The following is a 14,790-nucleotide window of genomic DNA, read 5'->3' on the forward strand; positions in this document are numbered from 1 at the left end:
GATGTTTGACATCATTCTCTTTTTCACCCGTTAACCCTTTGGTTACCAAACTTTCGCCAAAAAATACCGTTTTTAACCGTTTACTCAGGTTTTTTAGCTTCCATGATGCTAAATAAGCCTAAGTTTTGCTAAAAAAGCTTTTTTTACTAAAAGGAGAGATTTTTTGAGGATTAGGTACAAAATTGAGCAAAACTTCAATTACGGGCATGCGCATAAGCCATTAACCGTTCTCAATTTCGTTTGTTGGCCCTTTCCTTTCTGTTTTTCTCTGCCCTTTTACACTGGCTACCTTTTGCATTGTATGTTTTTTCTGGCTGCAGTGAAAAGTTGGATGTCAATTACGGGCGAAGCCTAGAAATGGACCTTGATCAATCATAGGCGTTGTGGACCATTTTACCACCTTTTTGCACCAAAACTGATAACCTTGTTTTTCGATTTGCGACGTCGGAATGTCGTCGATATCTAAACCTGACCATTGTGCGGAAAGGGCTAGCTTAGCACTACTATCTGCTTATCAAGAATATCTGATGACATTTAAATTGATGACGTCACAAGTGGTACAAAGAGCACGACCATTAATTACGCATATATGTGTAGTTGGTATTCAAGGGGTTAAAGAGATGGGATTCTACCATCGAGATATGAAGTTTTACGTTACAATTTTATATATTGAAATCCACACAAAAACTACCCGGCTACTACATAAAAGTGATTAGACCAGAAAATTTACACTTCGTTTTAAGATGGCGGCCACATTAGACTAACTTGGCCGTTGTTCACACTTCATCCTCTTTTCAACCCGTGAAAGAGATTGGACTGTAATATCAAGAGATGAAGTTCCTGGCTACAGTAGACTGTCTTTTTTTTTTTCTGCCAAGCGGAGCACCATAACTATACTAACAGAACCACATGCATACATAGAAACAGAAACCCATGCAACTCTTTTTTCATGGTCAACACGGCTAGCGGCATGGATTGAGGGCGCGTGCGCCCAACGTCGACGACGACGTCGCGCAACATAGCGGCGATACTCCAGCTAATACCAAGTCTTGGTTTGCAGCGTACATCTTCATTCATGTTATGGCTACGCGCTTTATTGGCTATCTAGCTTCTCATCTCGTGGAATAATTGTTAAATACTAAATGGGGGTGTCACAATTTATTTCAGTAGCGCACTGAGTTTTATCCATCTTATCGAATCCATGCATGCGTTTCTAATTCACATTTTCGCATTCTTTGAATATTTTCTTCTTCAGTCTTTTTCTTTTTTTCATTTTACTTAACCACTGAAGGTTTTGAAAAGTAATTTTAATCTTATCGTATGCGGTAATCGGCTAATGAAGAAACTTTACAGGAAAACGATATCGCAAATTTGAACAAAACTAGTGAAAGAGGAACTTGAAGAACCGTATTAAATAGATGGAGAAGGACACCACTTTGACTCAGATTCTGCCTAAGCCACTGCCTAAGTTGGGTTCTTAACTATAGATTATTTGTCATGTAGAATATCTTTTGCCGGCAGTTCATATATAATAACATTTCATATATATTCTCTTGCTCAAAATTGTCCATGTTTGTTGGTAAACGGTTTACAATTTTTAAATCGGCTAAAAACGACGCTCCCCTGAATTGCCTGTGGTAGACAAAAGAAAATTCTTCTAACGTCGGTTTTTCGGTTGCCATTTGAAAACTTCATGAAAGTGTGTTGCAACTGAGAAAGGTAGCCAAATTTGAAAGAGAACTCTTTGTTTACAAAAAACTGGGTGCTTGGCAACGAAAATCAGATCCGCAGGTTGTAGTCTTCAAACACCAGCAGGCAAGTGATAAATATGCCACCTTGAACTACCCATCATGGCTGCCCCGACACGATCAACAAGTCAACCGAGTAACATTTTAACATCTTAAGAACAAAAAGTATGTCATAGAGCCACGTTCCAGTCATGGCAAAGTCCCCGGGAAACTTGGAGTCGGGGCTAACCCGGTTTTTAAACACTCTCTACGCTTGCTTCCGCTTTATGTCAAGATTTCTTGTATGCTGCCAGTTCTGTGAATGTCCGACGCATCAAAGAAAGTGTAAAAGGAAGGTTGATGGAGAACAAAGCATAGACTCCCAAACGACGAATTCTAAAAGGAGTAGAATTTCTGCTGCAGAATTTAGCTTTCCAAAGCGTTATATTCTGGCGATAATGACTTTTCTTGGTTTTATGAACATGTACGCTTTGCGTGTTAATTTGAACGTCGCTATAGGCGCCATGGTCAATAATCACACTGTACAACAGAAAGGATACACGATCACACGGGTAAAGTATCTATTGGACATGAACTGTATTTTCTTTTTCCTAGACCTACATCGTAAAGGAAAAATTCAAAGGAGTACACTTTACTTTTAATCTGACTTGACTTTATATTTTCTTAAGATAATGAAAGATTTATGCGCTGTATTGCCCATTGTTTTTGGTCGTAAAACAGGTCTTCGATCAAAAGTTCATATTTGTTTCTTTTTTGCGTGTTATTTACGATGCAAGATACAATGCGGTAGTAAAATTAATGTAAATGTGATTTATTCTCTTGTTTTAAGTGCAAATTACCTAATGGTCTCACTCCCACTAATCACTCTGGAACTGACTTCTGTCAGTATGCAAAAAAAACATATAATGTTCGATGTAACCGACGTTCAAGTTGTTCTCTCCCTAATACTACATGACGGGTGCGAGCTTTAATTGCTCGGTGAAAAAGTGATTTTGCTCGTTCATTAAGTCTTTGGGTTAAGTAAGCGTTCCATAAAATTCACAAGAAGGATCGTGTTGTAACGGGACATGTGCCAAAAATGCGAAGCGATAATTTTGATTAGTGTGATTCAAAATTCAAAATATACTAAAAAAATATGGTCGTGTCATTTGTAGATTACAATTTTCACCGCTTGTCAGTACGATTTTAAATAACTATTCACTAAAAGAAGGTTAATTTCTTTCCTGAATTGACCGGCTTTTAGTATTTGGAAAGTAGCCATCGCTATGAGTAAGTGTACAGAGATAAAATGTACGGTATTGCCATTATTAATTGTGGGAACAGACATTTTCGAAGGATTAAAGAAGCTCAGTCACGGCATTTTGAGTTATTTTTGCTTTGTACAAAATAACCTTTGACAAACTGAAGGAAACCTGAAAATAGTAGTTTACTAAGATAGAAAAACACCAAAGAGATAATAATAAACCAGAACTGAAGAAACAGGTATGGAGAAGATTAACACGGATTGCAAACGATGAACGTGACAAATTTTGGCTAAACTTTTGACGAAACCGTGAGGTAGCTAATTCAAATTAATCCACTTTTACAATATGACTGATTTACTGAGTGATAACAAGAGAAAATGACTAACTTTGCTGTTTTATTTTTCTTTAAGGAAGCAGAATTTGACTGGGATTCAAAACTGCAAGGTAACTGTAGCACTCTTCAATCTACAAAATTGAACAGGCGGCTAATGAGAGCGATTTTGCGGCAAAGACTTAAAACTAAGCCAAACGCACACGAATCACTTTCCATGGCACTGAAAGAATGCTTAGTTAAACATCATTAGAAAACTATAAAGCATAAAAAAGATGTTCAATTCTGACAAGTTGTTAAATCTTAAAAACTTAACCCAAAATAACTGAGTTCTATACACCAAGCTTCGGAATCACGCGACGTTTTTGTCTACGGACCAATCATTTACAATTTAAATATAGGACAGTTTTCAATTGAGTGCGGTAAAACCAAACCCAAAATGAAAGTAATTGCCTGATTACTTTTGAAACTGAGTTGAAAATCATTCTATCAAACGATTTAGTTATCTCGTAACTTATATTTTAGCGAATTTCTAATACCTCTCAGCTAGCTCTGTTGCGACTTTGCGCGGAAAACGTTTAACCCATCTAATGATCGTACTGTAAAGTCAGCCATAACTTAACTTACAACTGTAAATTTACAGGCATAGTTCTGGGCTCGTTCTATTATGGATATGCCTTCTTGCAGCTGCCTGGTGGCTGCCTCGCTCTCAAGCTCGGTGGCACGAGAATATTTGGATACGCCATCTTTTTAGCCTCCATGTTGACACTTCTGACTCCAGTGGCCACACGATACAGTGTGTATGGAATGATTGCTGTAAGAGCAGGAGAAGGGCTCATGCTGGTGAGAAATACGGTCATTTATACCATGCCATAAGAAAGCCAATCAGAATGCAGGAAAGCCGTTGTACATTCGACGGTACGAGTTATCTCCAACCTTCCCATCATGCTCCCCGCGCATGTCAACATCGAGTGTGTTGGCCACCGTATATTCTATGGCATGGTATAAGATAGTTATCTCGTATTTTGTCACGGAATATCCCAATTGTTGCTGGTATTTTCTTGTTACAGACACTCACCTAAAGGCTCGTTTGTATACCGATAAAATACAAGTGGCTCGTGGGATATTCCATGGTATACCACGCGAAAGCGTCACATAACTAGAATTTATTAGAAACTGGATCATTAGAAAATGCAATTCGAGAGTTTTCTTTGGCTTAGCCATCATGGGTTATGATCCATTATATCATGCTCCACAAATAATTATTATGGTAAGCGTACGTGTGAATTTTTGGGAAGTTTTTATTTTATTTTAGTCTAGTTTTCTATATTTTGGGGGCGTTTTGAATTAAACAATTATTCCACTCGCGTTTGTTGGATGTGAGATGATTATAGTCAACACGGAGCTACGCGCTTCGTTGGCTATGTACCGTTTCATAACCAACGCTCGTGGATTATTTGTTAATTGTTTGCTCTTGTTTCAGTCTGAGAATTGTACCTGACCTCCAGTGATTGCTTACCTAACGAAAAATGAAAGACCTCGTGTTGTACAGCGTAGGAAGCTTGAATTTTTGGTGCAATTAATTTATAATAGGTCCAAATATTACGCTTTTTCTTTCGTCTATAAAACGCACCAGAGTGAAACGTGATCGTTCGTCCGGTATGTTATGTATGTTGTACTGTGATCAGCGGCTACTTAATGTGGAATATAACTTTCATGTTACAGGGCGCGGTGTTTCCTTGTAATCATGCTATTTGGAGTAAATGGGCTCCTCCACTGGAGCGAACAACTTTAGTTACCATGGCGATTTCAGGTTAGTGCACAGGGGCGAAGTTAGATACTGAAATTTATAAACATGGCAAAAGCCATTTTATAAACGATGAACAATTTTTCCCATTTTAAAACTAAAAAGCCATCGTCCTTCGTTGAAAATATTTACCCTGAACATCACCATACCTTCCCCTCTATGCATGAAAATAATTAGCTAAGGGGAGCATGGTAAACAATAAACAAGGAAGCAACATGAAAGTGATCTTTCAAGAACTGAGTTGAAAATCTGACCGATATTTTAAAAGCATAGCAAGTTTGAAGGAGTTCTTCGATATACTATAGAGCGTTTTAACTCACGTGGCCAGCAGCCATGAAAATTTAGTGGAACAAACGAAAGTGTTTACATAAGAAAATAGTTCAACTTTGGTACACCAACATGACCGCCGCTTCATTGTTTTTGCACACCAATATGGCTGCCGTGACGTCATGTGAAAACCTTCAATTGGTACTTGACTAATTGAAAGTTGCTTTTTTTTCCTGAAAAGGCTGTCACGTGGGTACTATCATAACTATGCCATTATCAGGACTTTTAACAAAGTACGGCTTTGATGGAGGCTGGGCCTCAGTTTTTTACTGCTTTGGTGAGTAAGTGTTGCCCAAGTTACATTTTGAAATTACACAACAATCCTTAGTCCCATGGGCCGGGATGTAAGCCTATCACAAAGCCTTGGAGAATAACAGTAAAGCTGCCACACCATTGAAAATGAAAGGTCAACCCATCATCAATCCATCTGTCGGTATGTCACTGTTAGTAATTCACTTAGACACGGTTAGCGAGTCAGTATGTTCATCGGTCAGCCAGTTGGTAAACGGATGGATGGGTCGGTCGTTAGGTCAGTCAGTCAGTCGTTCATAAAATAAATAAACGACTGAATGAATTAATAAACAGATAAATACAGAAAACTATGCTGTTGTTGCTTTTTTTTGTAGGTGCTGCTGGTATATTGTGGTTTGTTGCCTGGCAACTGATTGTTCATGAATCACCTTCCGACCATCCCACCATATCAGAGGAGGAGAAACATTACATCGAAAATAGCTTTGAAAGAGGAAATGTAAGACCTTTAAACTAGTATTCAAAAGAGTCATTTTCCAATGCTTGGAAGAGGTATAGCCTCCACTCGACCGTGTTGAATGACTCAGTGGTTAAAATAGCAGCCCGTCACACAATGACTCTTTGGACCAACTTGCTCGATTGTTTTGTACGATCTAAAATTGGTTTTAAAAGTTTCGCATGGACTCGGGCAGGGAATTCATTTTCATGGCCAGGCTTTACTAAGGAACCAGTTCCACCCAGACAAATATATTATTTTCTACAGGAAGCATTACTTCAATTAGTCAATCGTGAACCTTTCTATTGCCATTTTAGGAAGATGCACCAATACCATGGAAGTCAATCCTAACGTCCGTACCCGTGTGGGGAATAATGTTTGGTAACCTGGCCTCGGACTGGGGCCTTTACACCATTCTCATCTGTCTTCCAATGTTTCTTCTTGATATTCTGCACTTCGATATACAGACAGTGAGCATAATGTCTTGCTATTAATATACAAATATTACTACTGTAAAAATGTTTAATTCTTTAAGCGTATTATCAGCTGCTTGCTGGTTTCCATAGAGTTAAGAAATTGATTTTACGTCAACATGGTCAACGATGCTCAGCAAGTAGACTGAGCTCTTGAACAAACTTCTCCATCTATGCCTCGCGAAATTTGATTGAGCGCGTGTCAGAATTTAAGTATCTACGTGTTGTCTTGGACGAAGCCCTTTCTTGGAATGCCCATGCGAAGTATGTTTTGGGTAAGGTTGAGTAGGTTGAGTAGGATAAAGTGCAATGTCACCATAAATACTTCAAATATGGTTCAAAAGTCATTTATTTCACCGGCACTTGACCGCTGTGACAGAGTGTGGAACCCCTGCGGGCAAGTTAAGTCTAATGTCATAGAAAGGTTGCATAGGAGGGCTGCGCCATTGATTGTAAGACATCATAGCAGTGATGATGCATTAAAATATCTTGCTTAGGAGACGTTAGAAAATAAGCGCAAGAAACATGTACTCAGATGCATTGGAGGCAAAGTGCCTCATGTTTTCAAAAACTATTTTTCACTTTTGTTTCTGTCCTTAATTAGGGCAGACACACAGGTTTATTCTCAGTCAGATAATTTATCTTCCTTTGGGTTGTACATAAACTTGAACTTAAGATCGGGTTGGTAGTATTAGTTGGAGTATTAACGATTACTCTAAACGTTTTTAACCAAAGGCGCCCTTAAAATTTGTCTGTAGAACATACGCTTAGTGACCTCTGAATTATGACTCCACAGATGGGATTTCTTGCGGCCACACCTTTCTTAGTGAAGTCTCTCTCAGGTCCCTTTGGTGGCATCACGGCCGATCTTTTACGAAGAAGAGGACTAAGTACCAAATCAGTTAGAAGATTATACTTCGCTGTCGGTAAATAACTGTTTTTTCGCTGATATTTCATTTTATATTTTTAATAAAAACATAATGATTAAAAATATGCTTTCGGTTACACAGAACAGAGCCCCGCTATTCTTTCTTGGTAAGAAAGACTTAGAAATATCAAAGAAAGGCAACATGAAAGTGTCTTGTTTTAAGATTTTTCACTAGAAGATAATAATAGCAATAAGGTTGTGTAATCTAAACTGCAAATACGTACATCCTGTTTTCATTATAATTATTCATTGAAATTTTTATTGCAAATGTCAAAACAAATTGATTTTCAAGGCGTGCTAAAATTTCTTGACTTCCAATATTCCTGAGGGTTTGGGGATCTGTCAGACTGTCATTGCGGCTTTGTAAGTCCTCGTGCGATTTGTGGCATTTGGGTTTTTTATGGATATCTTGAATCTGTTTCAAAGATACAGCAGCAGTGTTTACTTTGTAATATTATTTAAGCTCATCAAAAAACCAGGCCGCCGTTTTTTTTTTCGCCTACTTTCCTGGTTTAGAATACAACGCGCGCATACAAGACCCTCTACCATGCTGTAATTCCTGTCTGAGTCATGTGGGGGTCTCTGCTGATGTAATCTATTTTAAGCAATTTTGCGCGACGCTATAAAATATTCTTACCTTGCAAGATACCTGGTGAGATTACTTGCCCACTTACTGTACTCTTTAATTGCTGTTCCCTTCACCAGGCGCAATGGGAGCTGGAACATTTATCCTCGCTGCAGGTTACGCCAGGACTGCAACAGTAGCGGTCACTTGCATGTGCATCGGAGTAGCAGCCTCAGGACTGATGCATTCTGGGTATAATGTTAATATGTTGGATATTGCGCCGCGGTACGCGTGCGTAATTATGGGTCTGACTAACACTGTGGGAACAATAACTGGATTTCTTAGTCCTATGATGGTTGGATATATCACTGTTAATAAGGTGGGTTTAAAGCAAATGCACTTGCGGTCAGCATGCGTGCCCAATTCCATGTGGATGCTTTAAGTGTTTGTTTGCAATGTCTTCTGGCTACTGCTTCTGACCAAACTCGGAGGGCGCGCAGCAATAAATCGATCATTATCCTACATTACAAAAACCAAAAATCCGAGGTTAATCGGATAAAGTTAAGTTTTTATGAACATCTCTCAATCCAGGGAAAGAGAAGCTGCTGGCCCGAAGCTGCGGGCTCACAGGACCCATAGTATCCACCAATCGCAGCGTGATATACTTTTTGATTTTGTTGCCAGTTTAAGCCAAAGAAAGTCATGCACCAAACCTGAACACAAGGCCTATCTGTAGAACAACAATTTTGGATGTTTTTCATAGTTTCATAGAATGAAATTTGAGATTACTAAGGTTGACGGAGAACTCCGATGAATTCCAGCCAGACCGATGAATTGTACACTTTTATTTTTAGTTAAATTTCCTTCGATGAATCATCTATGCGGTCAGCGTAAAACGCGAACTGCAGACTTTATAGTCTGAAGGCTGAATTTTACCCCTTGTCTTCAGTCTGCATTTTTCCCAGGTCTGCAGTCCGCAGTCTGCGTTCAGTACACTGACCGGTAATCTATGCTTTCTAGCCTCTATTATCTTCTCTTTCAATTTCTTCATTGTAGTTCTAGTTTAGTCTGCGCAATACAAAGGCAGCTAATAACTGATTTCCTTCTTTTTAGGAAGCTGAAGAGTGGCGCACGGTATTCTGGGTAACATTTGTTATCTATGTGGTGGGAATGCTTCTCTTTTGCTTGCTGATGTCCGCTGAACAACAGCCTTGGGCAAACGGTGGCTCAAGTAAAAACAACGGCGAGAGAGAAGAAGTGACCATGGAAGAACAAAGTTGACAATAATGAAATTCACCAAGCTTTTCTAGTGACGTATACAACAACTTGTACTGTGATTCAAAAAAGATAACATTCGTTCAGAAGAGACCCATTCAAGGACTTATTTACTTGGTGTACATAATTTTAATGAAATAATATGGAAAACAATGCGAACGGATAGGACACGATTTATAACCAAGTAGTCAAAAATAAATTTAATGTTAAATTATACATAAAACATGTCCTTATGGATCAGACAGGAAGAATTCAACGAATCAAAGTCTCTCCTTTACATTTTACAGTCGGAACATCTCAAAACTGGAGCCTCCTGGGGTGGAAATGTGTGTCAGATATTTATTTATGAGAAGTTTGAAGCCAGGCTACAACTCAGAGTTTGCTAAGGAGAGGTGTCAACTGTACTTTACTTACAAATTAAAAAAAAATTTTAGTACAAATACGATGAGTATCCAGCTGACACACCATCAGTGACTGACACTCGTACCAGCCCGAAATAAGCTCTCTTGATGAGCAAGGCACGCTATTAGAGCAAATGTCGACAGCAATCTGTCGGGCTTTACAACTATTAAAAGCCAAATTAAACGGAGTACTTCCGTGAGTGTTTGCTCTCGGTGAAGAATCAATCGGGAACCAGCATGAAATATCAGTAGCCAGAACCTATAAAAAGTCACTGCTCGACACTACGGTTTTCTTCTTTCCCCGTTATAACCTGTTTAAATATCACCAGAACTCATGCTCACCAGCTTGTATATGTATTTAAACGAATTACAAAATACTCCCTTATTTGGGCGTGGAATCCTCCGTAGGAGAAAAAGATGACGGCTGTACATCTTACCATAATACCATGCGAACCTAACACAGTCCATTAGGCACAAGGAAAACCATATTTCGTAATACCTGTCCCTATACTAACTACATCGTTTACCCTCAATTTGACGATGTTAGAACTTTTCTATACGTTTTTATGATCGTTGTGAAGGTTTTCATGCGGATAAATGTACCAGTCGCCATCTGTTTTTCTTACAGAAGAATGGAATTGAGTTACACATTTGTCCCCAAGCCCCTCACTTCCAAATATGCAGTATGACGTCTGAAAGCAACATGAATCGGGTAAAACAAGTGAGAAAGTGAACAACTAAACTAAACTATCTATTTTGGTCCAATTTGTGTCCAAGTAAAGTCTGGAAAATGGAAAAGACAAAGCAATCCTTCAAAACCGAACAGGATGTTCGAAAGGTGAGATCAGTTTACAGTTATCGATCGAGTCGCCTGGCAAGAATGCGTAAAATTTTACTTTTTTTGCATTGATTAATGGGTAATCATATGCCAGTGTGCTCGTGACATTAGGAAATAATTCCACTTACGGTTCATCGAATTTCGTTGAATTCTATTAGTTCTTAACTAAAATGCGCGTGAACCTTTTGGCTCGATATCCGCTGCTCTCTCGAGTCCGCGGAGGAGCGCGGGCTCCTTTCCCAAACAGCGGCTGGTAACCGAGCCTATTGAATCTGTTTTCTTCAGCTCGTCAGTCGATCAGCATAGTTCTTGAGACCACGCTAAAAGGCGGCAGTGTCTATTGTTATATTTACCTGCTGAAGTGCTCCCTGCGCAAAATTAGAAGGCGTATAACTTTAAAAATACAGTCGTTAAGGGATAATCGTGATATTAATTAAGATATATCTAATCATACTGTTGTACAATTTATTGCTTAACATAGGAAATCCGCAAAACACCACCGACAAACAGATCCATTACTCAACAGTAGGTTGATTCTAGTTTGGGCTAATAAGTTACGTGTCGAATATATATCGTCCAATGAAAATCCTTCCCTGAGTCCTCATTCGTGGCGCTGTTTAACTCACAGAGAATTCTGTCCTTATCATTGCACATATTAAAAGACTTGCAACGCAGGTCGCGTGAGCACAGCAGCCCGCATTCTGTCACATCATACACAGTCACAGTCTTGAATACGTGATCACGCAAATTGGCGTTAGCGTGACCCTGGGCCAGAGGAGAGCGGGCAGTGACGTCTGCAGAGATAATAAAAAATAATGCTAAAGCAATAAAATAACAATAAAAATGCCATTTATCCTCAGAGAGCAACTTCGAAAAAAAACACAACAACAAACAAACAAACAAAAAAACCAAAAAAAAAAAAACACTTCCTGGGTTTTCTTGAACATTGTTTGGAAAAGTTTCGAGCGACTTGTGGACAGCCTTAAACAAATAGGAACCCTGACAGAACACATTTATTTACTGCTCATGCATTCCCAAGTTCCTACAAGACCTTAAAGTATCATTAATTACTAGAGGTGGTAGAAAATAGTTTGAAGGTCACGACAACTTTCATAAGAGTCTATGGAGGCAATGCTTCTGAATTACACCTACGAAATTGCAGTGTTTTTTTCAGTCTTCCTCTTTGGTAAGAAAGGCGGCGTATGTAGAAGCTCAGACTTTGCTCAATTCCAGATACCTTGGTGGCAAACATATCCAGCGTCACAGCTCTCTTTTTCTGTTTCTTGCCTATCGTCTGGCGGAACGTCGCCTGAATATTTACATTGTTTCTTGCGGTGTCTTATCCCGCGGCTGCAAGTGACTGAGCATGCGCTCCATGAACCCCATTCTGTCTCTAGTAATCAATGATAATGCCAAAATCAATTTAAAGTCAATAGCGGAGTTTTCACTTCTTTGTTTAGCTAAAAAAAAATGCGTATATGGCGCGGCTCTAATTTGAAAGTCGAGGCACTCAAACTTTTTTATAAACAGTATAAATAATAATAATAACAATAACAATAATAATAATAATAATAATAATAATAATAATTTGAAATTAAAAATAAAAAAGAAATTACCATCAGATTATAGCAAAATTAAATTACAATACGTTTAAAACTCAATCAAAACCTTTTGAGGTAACAGATGGCATCCGAAGGTTGAAAGAAATTACAATTCAATAATATCTTAAGATAAAACAAATCAATTTAAATAAAATATATTAGCAAATGACACTAATTCACTAAGAAAGCCAACGTCAAAAGATAAGTCTTAAATTTGCGTTTTAATTGTCCAGGGAATATCAAAAGATGGCGTTTCCAGAGGAAGAGCATTCCACAATTGCCCTATCCCCCCTTTTTTTTACCATGAACGTAAACTCCCGGAGGGGGGGGGGGGGGAGGAGGTGGGACCACCCATATAAAAAGGACAGAGTGCTCGTCGTACCATTTAAGGGTTAAAAAAGCGGTTTTGGTACGTGTTAGGGTGTTCAGCTTCAAAAGGTCCACAGCGGGAACTTCTTCAAGCCGAAAAAAATATGACAGGAGACAGTGTGTTGTTTTAAAATTGGTACCTCTAAGGGGTGAAAAACACTTCAAGCTTCGCCCAAAATACCGGATCTCGGTACCTCTTAGGGGTTCTTTTCAACATTTTCGACGAGCACCCCCGTCTTTTTTATATGGGAGTCCTCCCCCACGGGGGAGGTAAACGTTGCTTTAGCAAAAGAAGCAAGGCGAATAACAAAAATTTCGATAATAATTTTACAGCAGTTGACAGAAAACTATTCAATATTTGAATTGGTTGTCAATGTTTCTGTTAGAGAATTGCATTGTGCTCGGCGCCTTCTTCGTTTTTAACCTCACACGCAAACAGTTTTGTGATCAGAAACAATGTTGAGTATTGAAATCAAACAAGGAAAAAATAGCCCATAATTACGCACATTGTCATTGTGTTAGCAGAAGATCATAGATATTTAACAACAGGTGTTCATACAGATGTAATGAAAGGTTTGAAATTCTGTGTTACCTTCCGTAAACGACATGGAAATTTAAACGTTCCTTTTTTCGCGGGAGTTCTTTTTCGAGTTCCTTGGTTCACTTCTTCTGATATAATTTAGCTTTTAACGTCCTTAAACGATCCGCGAGGCTTAAAAACTCAAAACGACGCACAAGACGTTTTTAACTTTTCACTTGACAATTTTAGCTTTCTTCATTTTTCCACGAATTTTAAATCCCGCGAAGACGAGCCGGCTTCCCAACCTACGCTAAAATAAGTCCATTGTTTAGCATTCGGTCTTGAGCAGATAATTATCGTAAACATAAATTTTATCTTCAAAGAAACGATTTAGAACATACTGCATATCGTATGGATATGGTTTATGTTGCGAAGTACAAAAAAAAGGCTTAAATTTTAAAAAGAGCTTAAATATTAATAAGGCAGATCCAGTGAACTCACCATAACACGGAGGAATATCAGCTAGCACACTCCAGAGGAATATATAAAAAGCTCCTGCACAAAGGACAAGCATTGTGTATCTATTGTCAACATTTAAAAAAAAAAATGTAAGTGTGGGTTTATCTTTGTTCTCTTCCGCACTAATATCCAAGGAAATCATCAGTACTTTCCTTTCCTGTCAATACGCTTATTATTTTATCTCGACTGTTAATTAATTGCTTCCAAACGTGTGACTGAAGGTGGATCTCTCATTGTTCGCGGATCAACAGTCTCTTTATTCGTGAATAGGAAAAAATCTCCGATGCCTAGAATATTCTAAACTTAATAGCAGTTATCGTTTATGATCTGTTCTACATCTAGTGCTTAGATTTAAACTTGTGCATAAACTCAGAAGTACTTCAAAGATTTATGTGGCAACTGTTACGTTAATTAAATTAACGTTGCGACTAATCTAAAAACGCGTACAATCGCTCTGACTACATGTAACTCCGCATCAGTAAGGGAAATTTCTTAGCTTAAACTTCATTCTTGATATATCCACGCCACATTTGTGTTTTAAAACATTCTTTGTATCTAAGTTTATGAGAAATAAACTTTTATTTGTACTGGTGGTTCCTCTACAATTTTCTTGAGTACTTTAGTATACAGAGTATGCTTTCGCCTAATCGATGGGATAGGCCTCTCATGAAAAAACGCTCAAAAAATTAAAAAGACAAGGTCTGTTGTTTTACGTCGACCATCAAGAAGTAGACTAAATGTTAGGAAATTTGCCGAAAAAGTTGGAATTTAATTGTAAATAAATATAATGATCTTGTATGATTAAACAATGGTGTAGAAATGGTGAATAATGTAGTAATGGTGGTTGTTGTGCAAACAGAATTATTCATCCGCTTCACTTTGTTGACTTCCCCCAGTGGTCTGCCAACCAAGCTAAAAATATACAAATGTTTATAGGTCACCTCCAAGATTCTTGCAGGGAATGTTAATTTGAGAGCAATTAAAGACACCACATGTGTCTTCGCATCAAACACTGAGGAAAATTTTGGCTAAAATCCTGGGTCCTATTTGTCACTTTTGTGAATGAATAGAGATTCCTTTATTCAAATCCTGTCCGTGT

At 38.4% G+C, this 14,790-nt stretch overlaps 2 protein-coding genes across 2 annotated transcripts; one reads left to right on the forward strand and one right to left on the reverse strand.

The window, feature by feature from the left end:
- Nucleotides 1–1,778: 1,778 nt before the first annotated feature.
- On the forward strand, nt 1,779–10,126 carry LOC110048590 (vesicular glutamate transporter 2-like). The gene is made up of 10 exons (XM_020754359.2): nt 1,779–2,299; nt 3,403–3,436; nt 3,967–4,166; nt 5,049–5,136; nt 5,639–5,734; nt 6,084–6,205; nt 6,520–6,672; nt 7,472–7,601; nt 8,309–8,547; nt 9,282–10,126. Exons 1-10 carry the CDS (start codon nt 1,940–1,942, stop codon nt 9,447–9,449), a joined length of 1,590 nt encoding a protein of 529 aa, XP_020610018.2. The 5' UTR covers nt 1,779–1,939; the 3' UTR covers nt 9,450–10,126.
- A 966-nt stretch (nt 10,127–11,092) lies between these two features.
- LOC149118358 (uncharacterized) lies at nt 11,093–13,772 on the reverse strand. The gene is made up of 3 exons (XM_089294878.1): nt 13,674–13,772; nt 11,920–12,075; nt 11,093–11,476 (listed from the first exon to the last, which is right to left on the reverse strand). Exons 1-3 carry the CDS (start codon nt 13,744–13,746, stop codon nt 11,229–11,231), a joined length of 477 nt encoding a protein of 158 aa, XP_089151004.1. The 5' UTR covers nt 13,747–13,772; the 3' UTR covers nt 11,093–11,228.
- Nucleotides 13,773–14,790: the final 1,018 nt, after the last annotated feature.

This window comes from Orbicella faveolata, unplaced genomic scaffold, assembly GCF_042242905.1.
Source record: "Orbicella faveolata isolate gen_17 unplaced genomic scaffold, um_ofav_v1 contig_1, whole genome shotgun sequence".
Lineage (NCBI taxonomy): Eukaryota > Metazoa > Cnidaria > Anthozoa > Scleractinia > Merulinidae > Orbicella > Orbicella faveolata.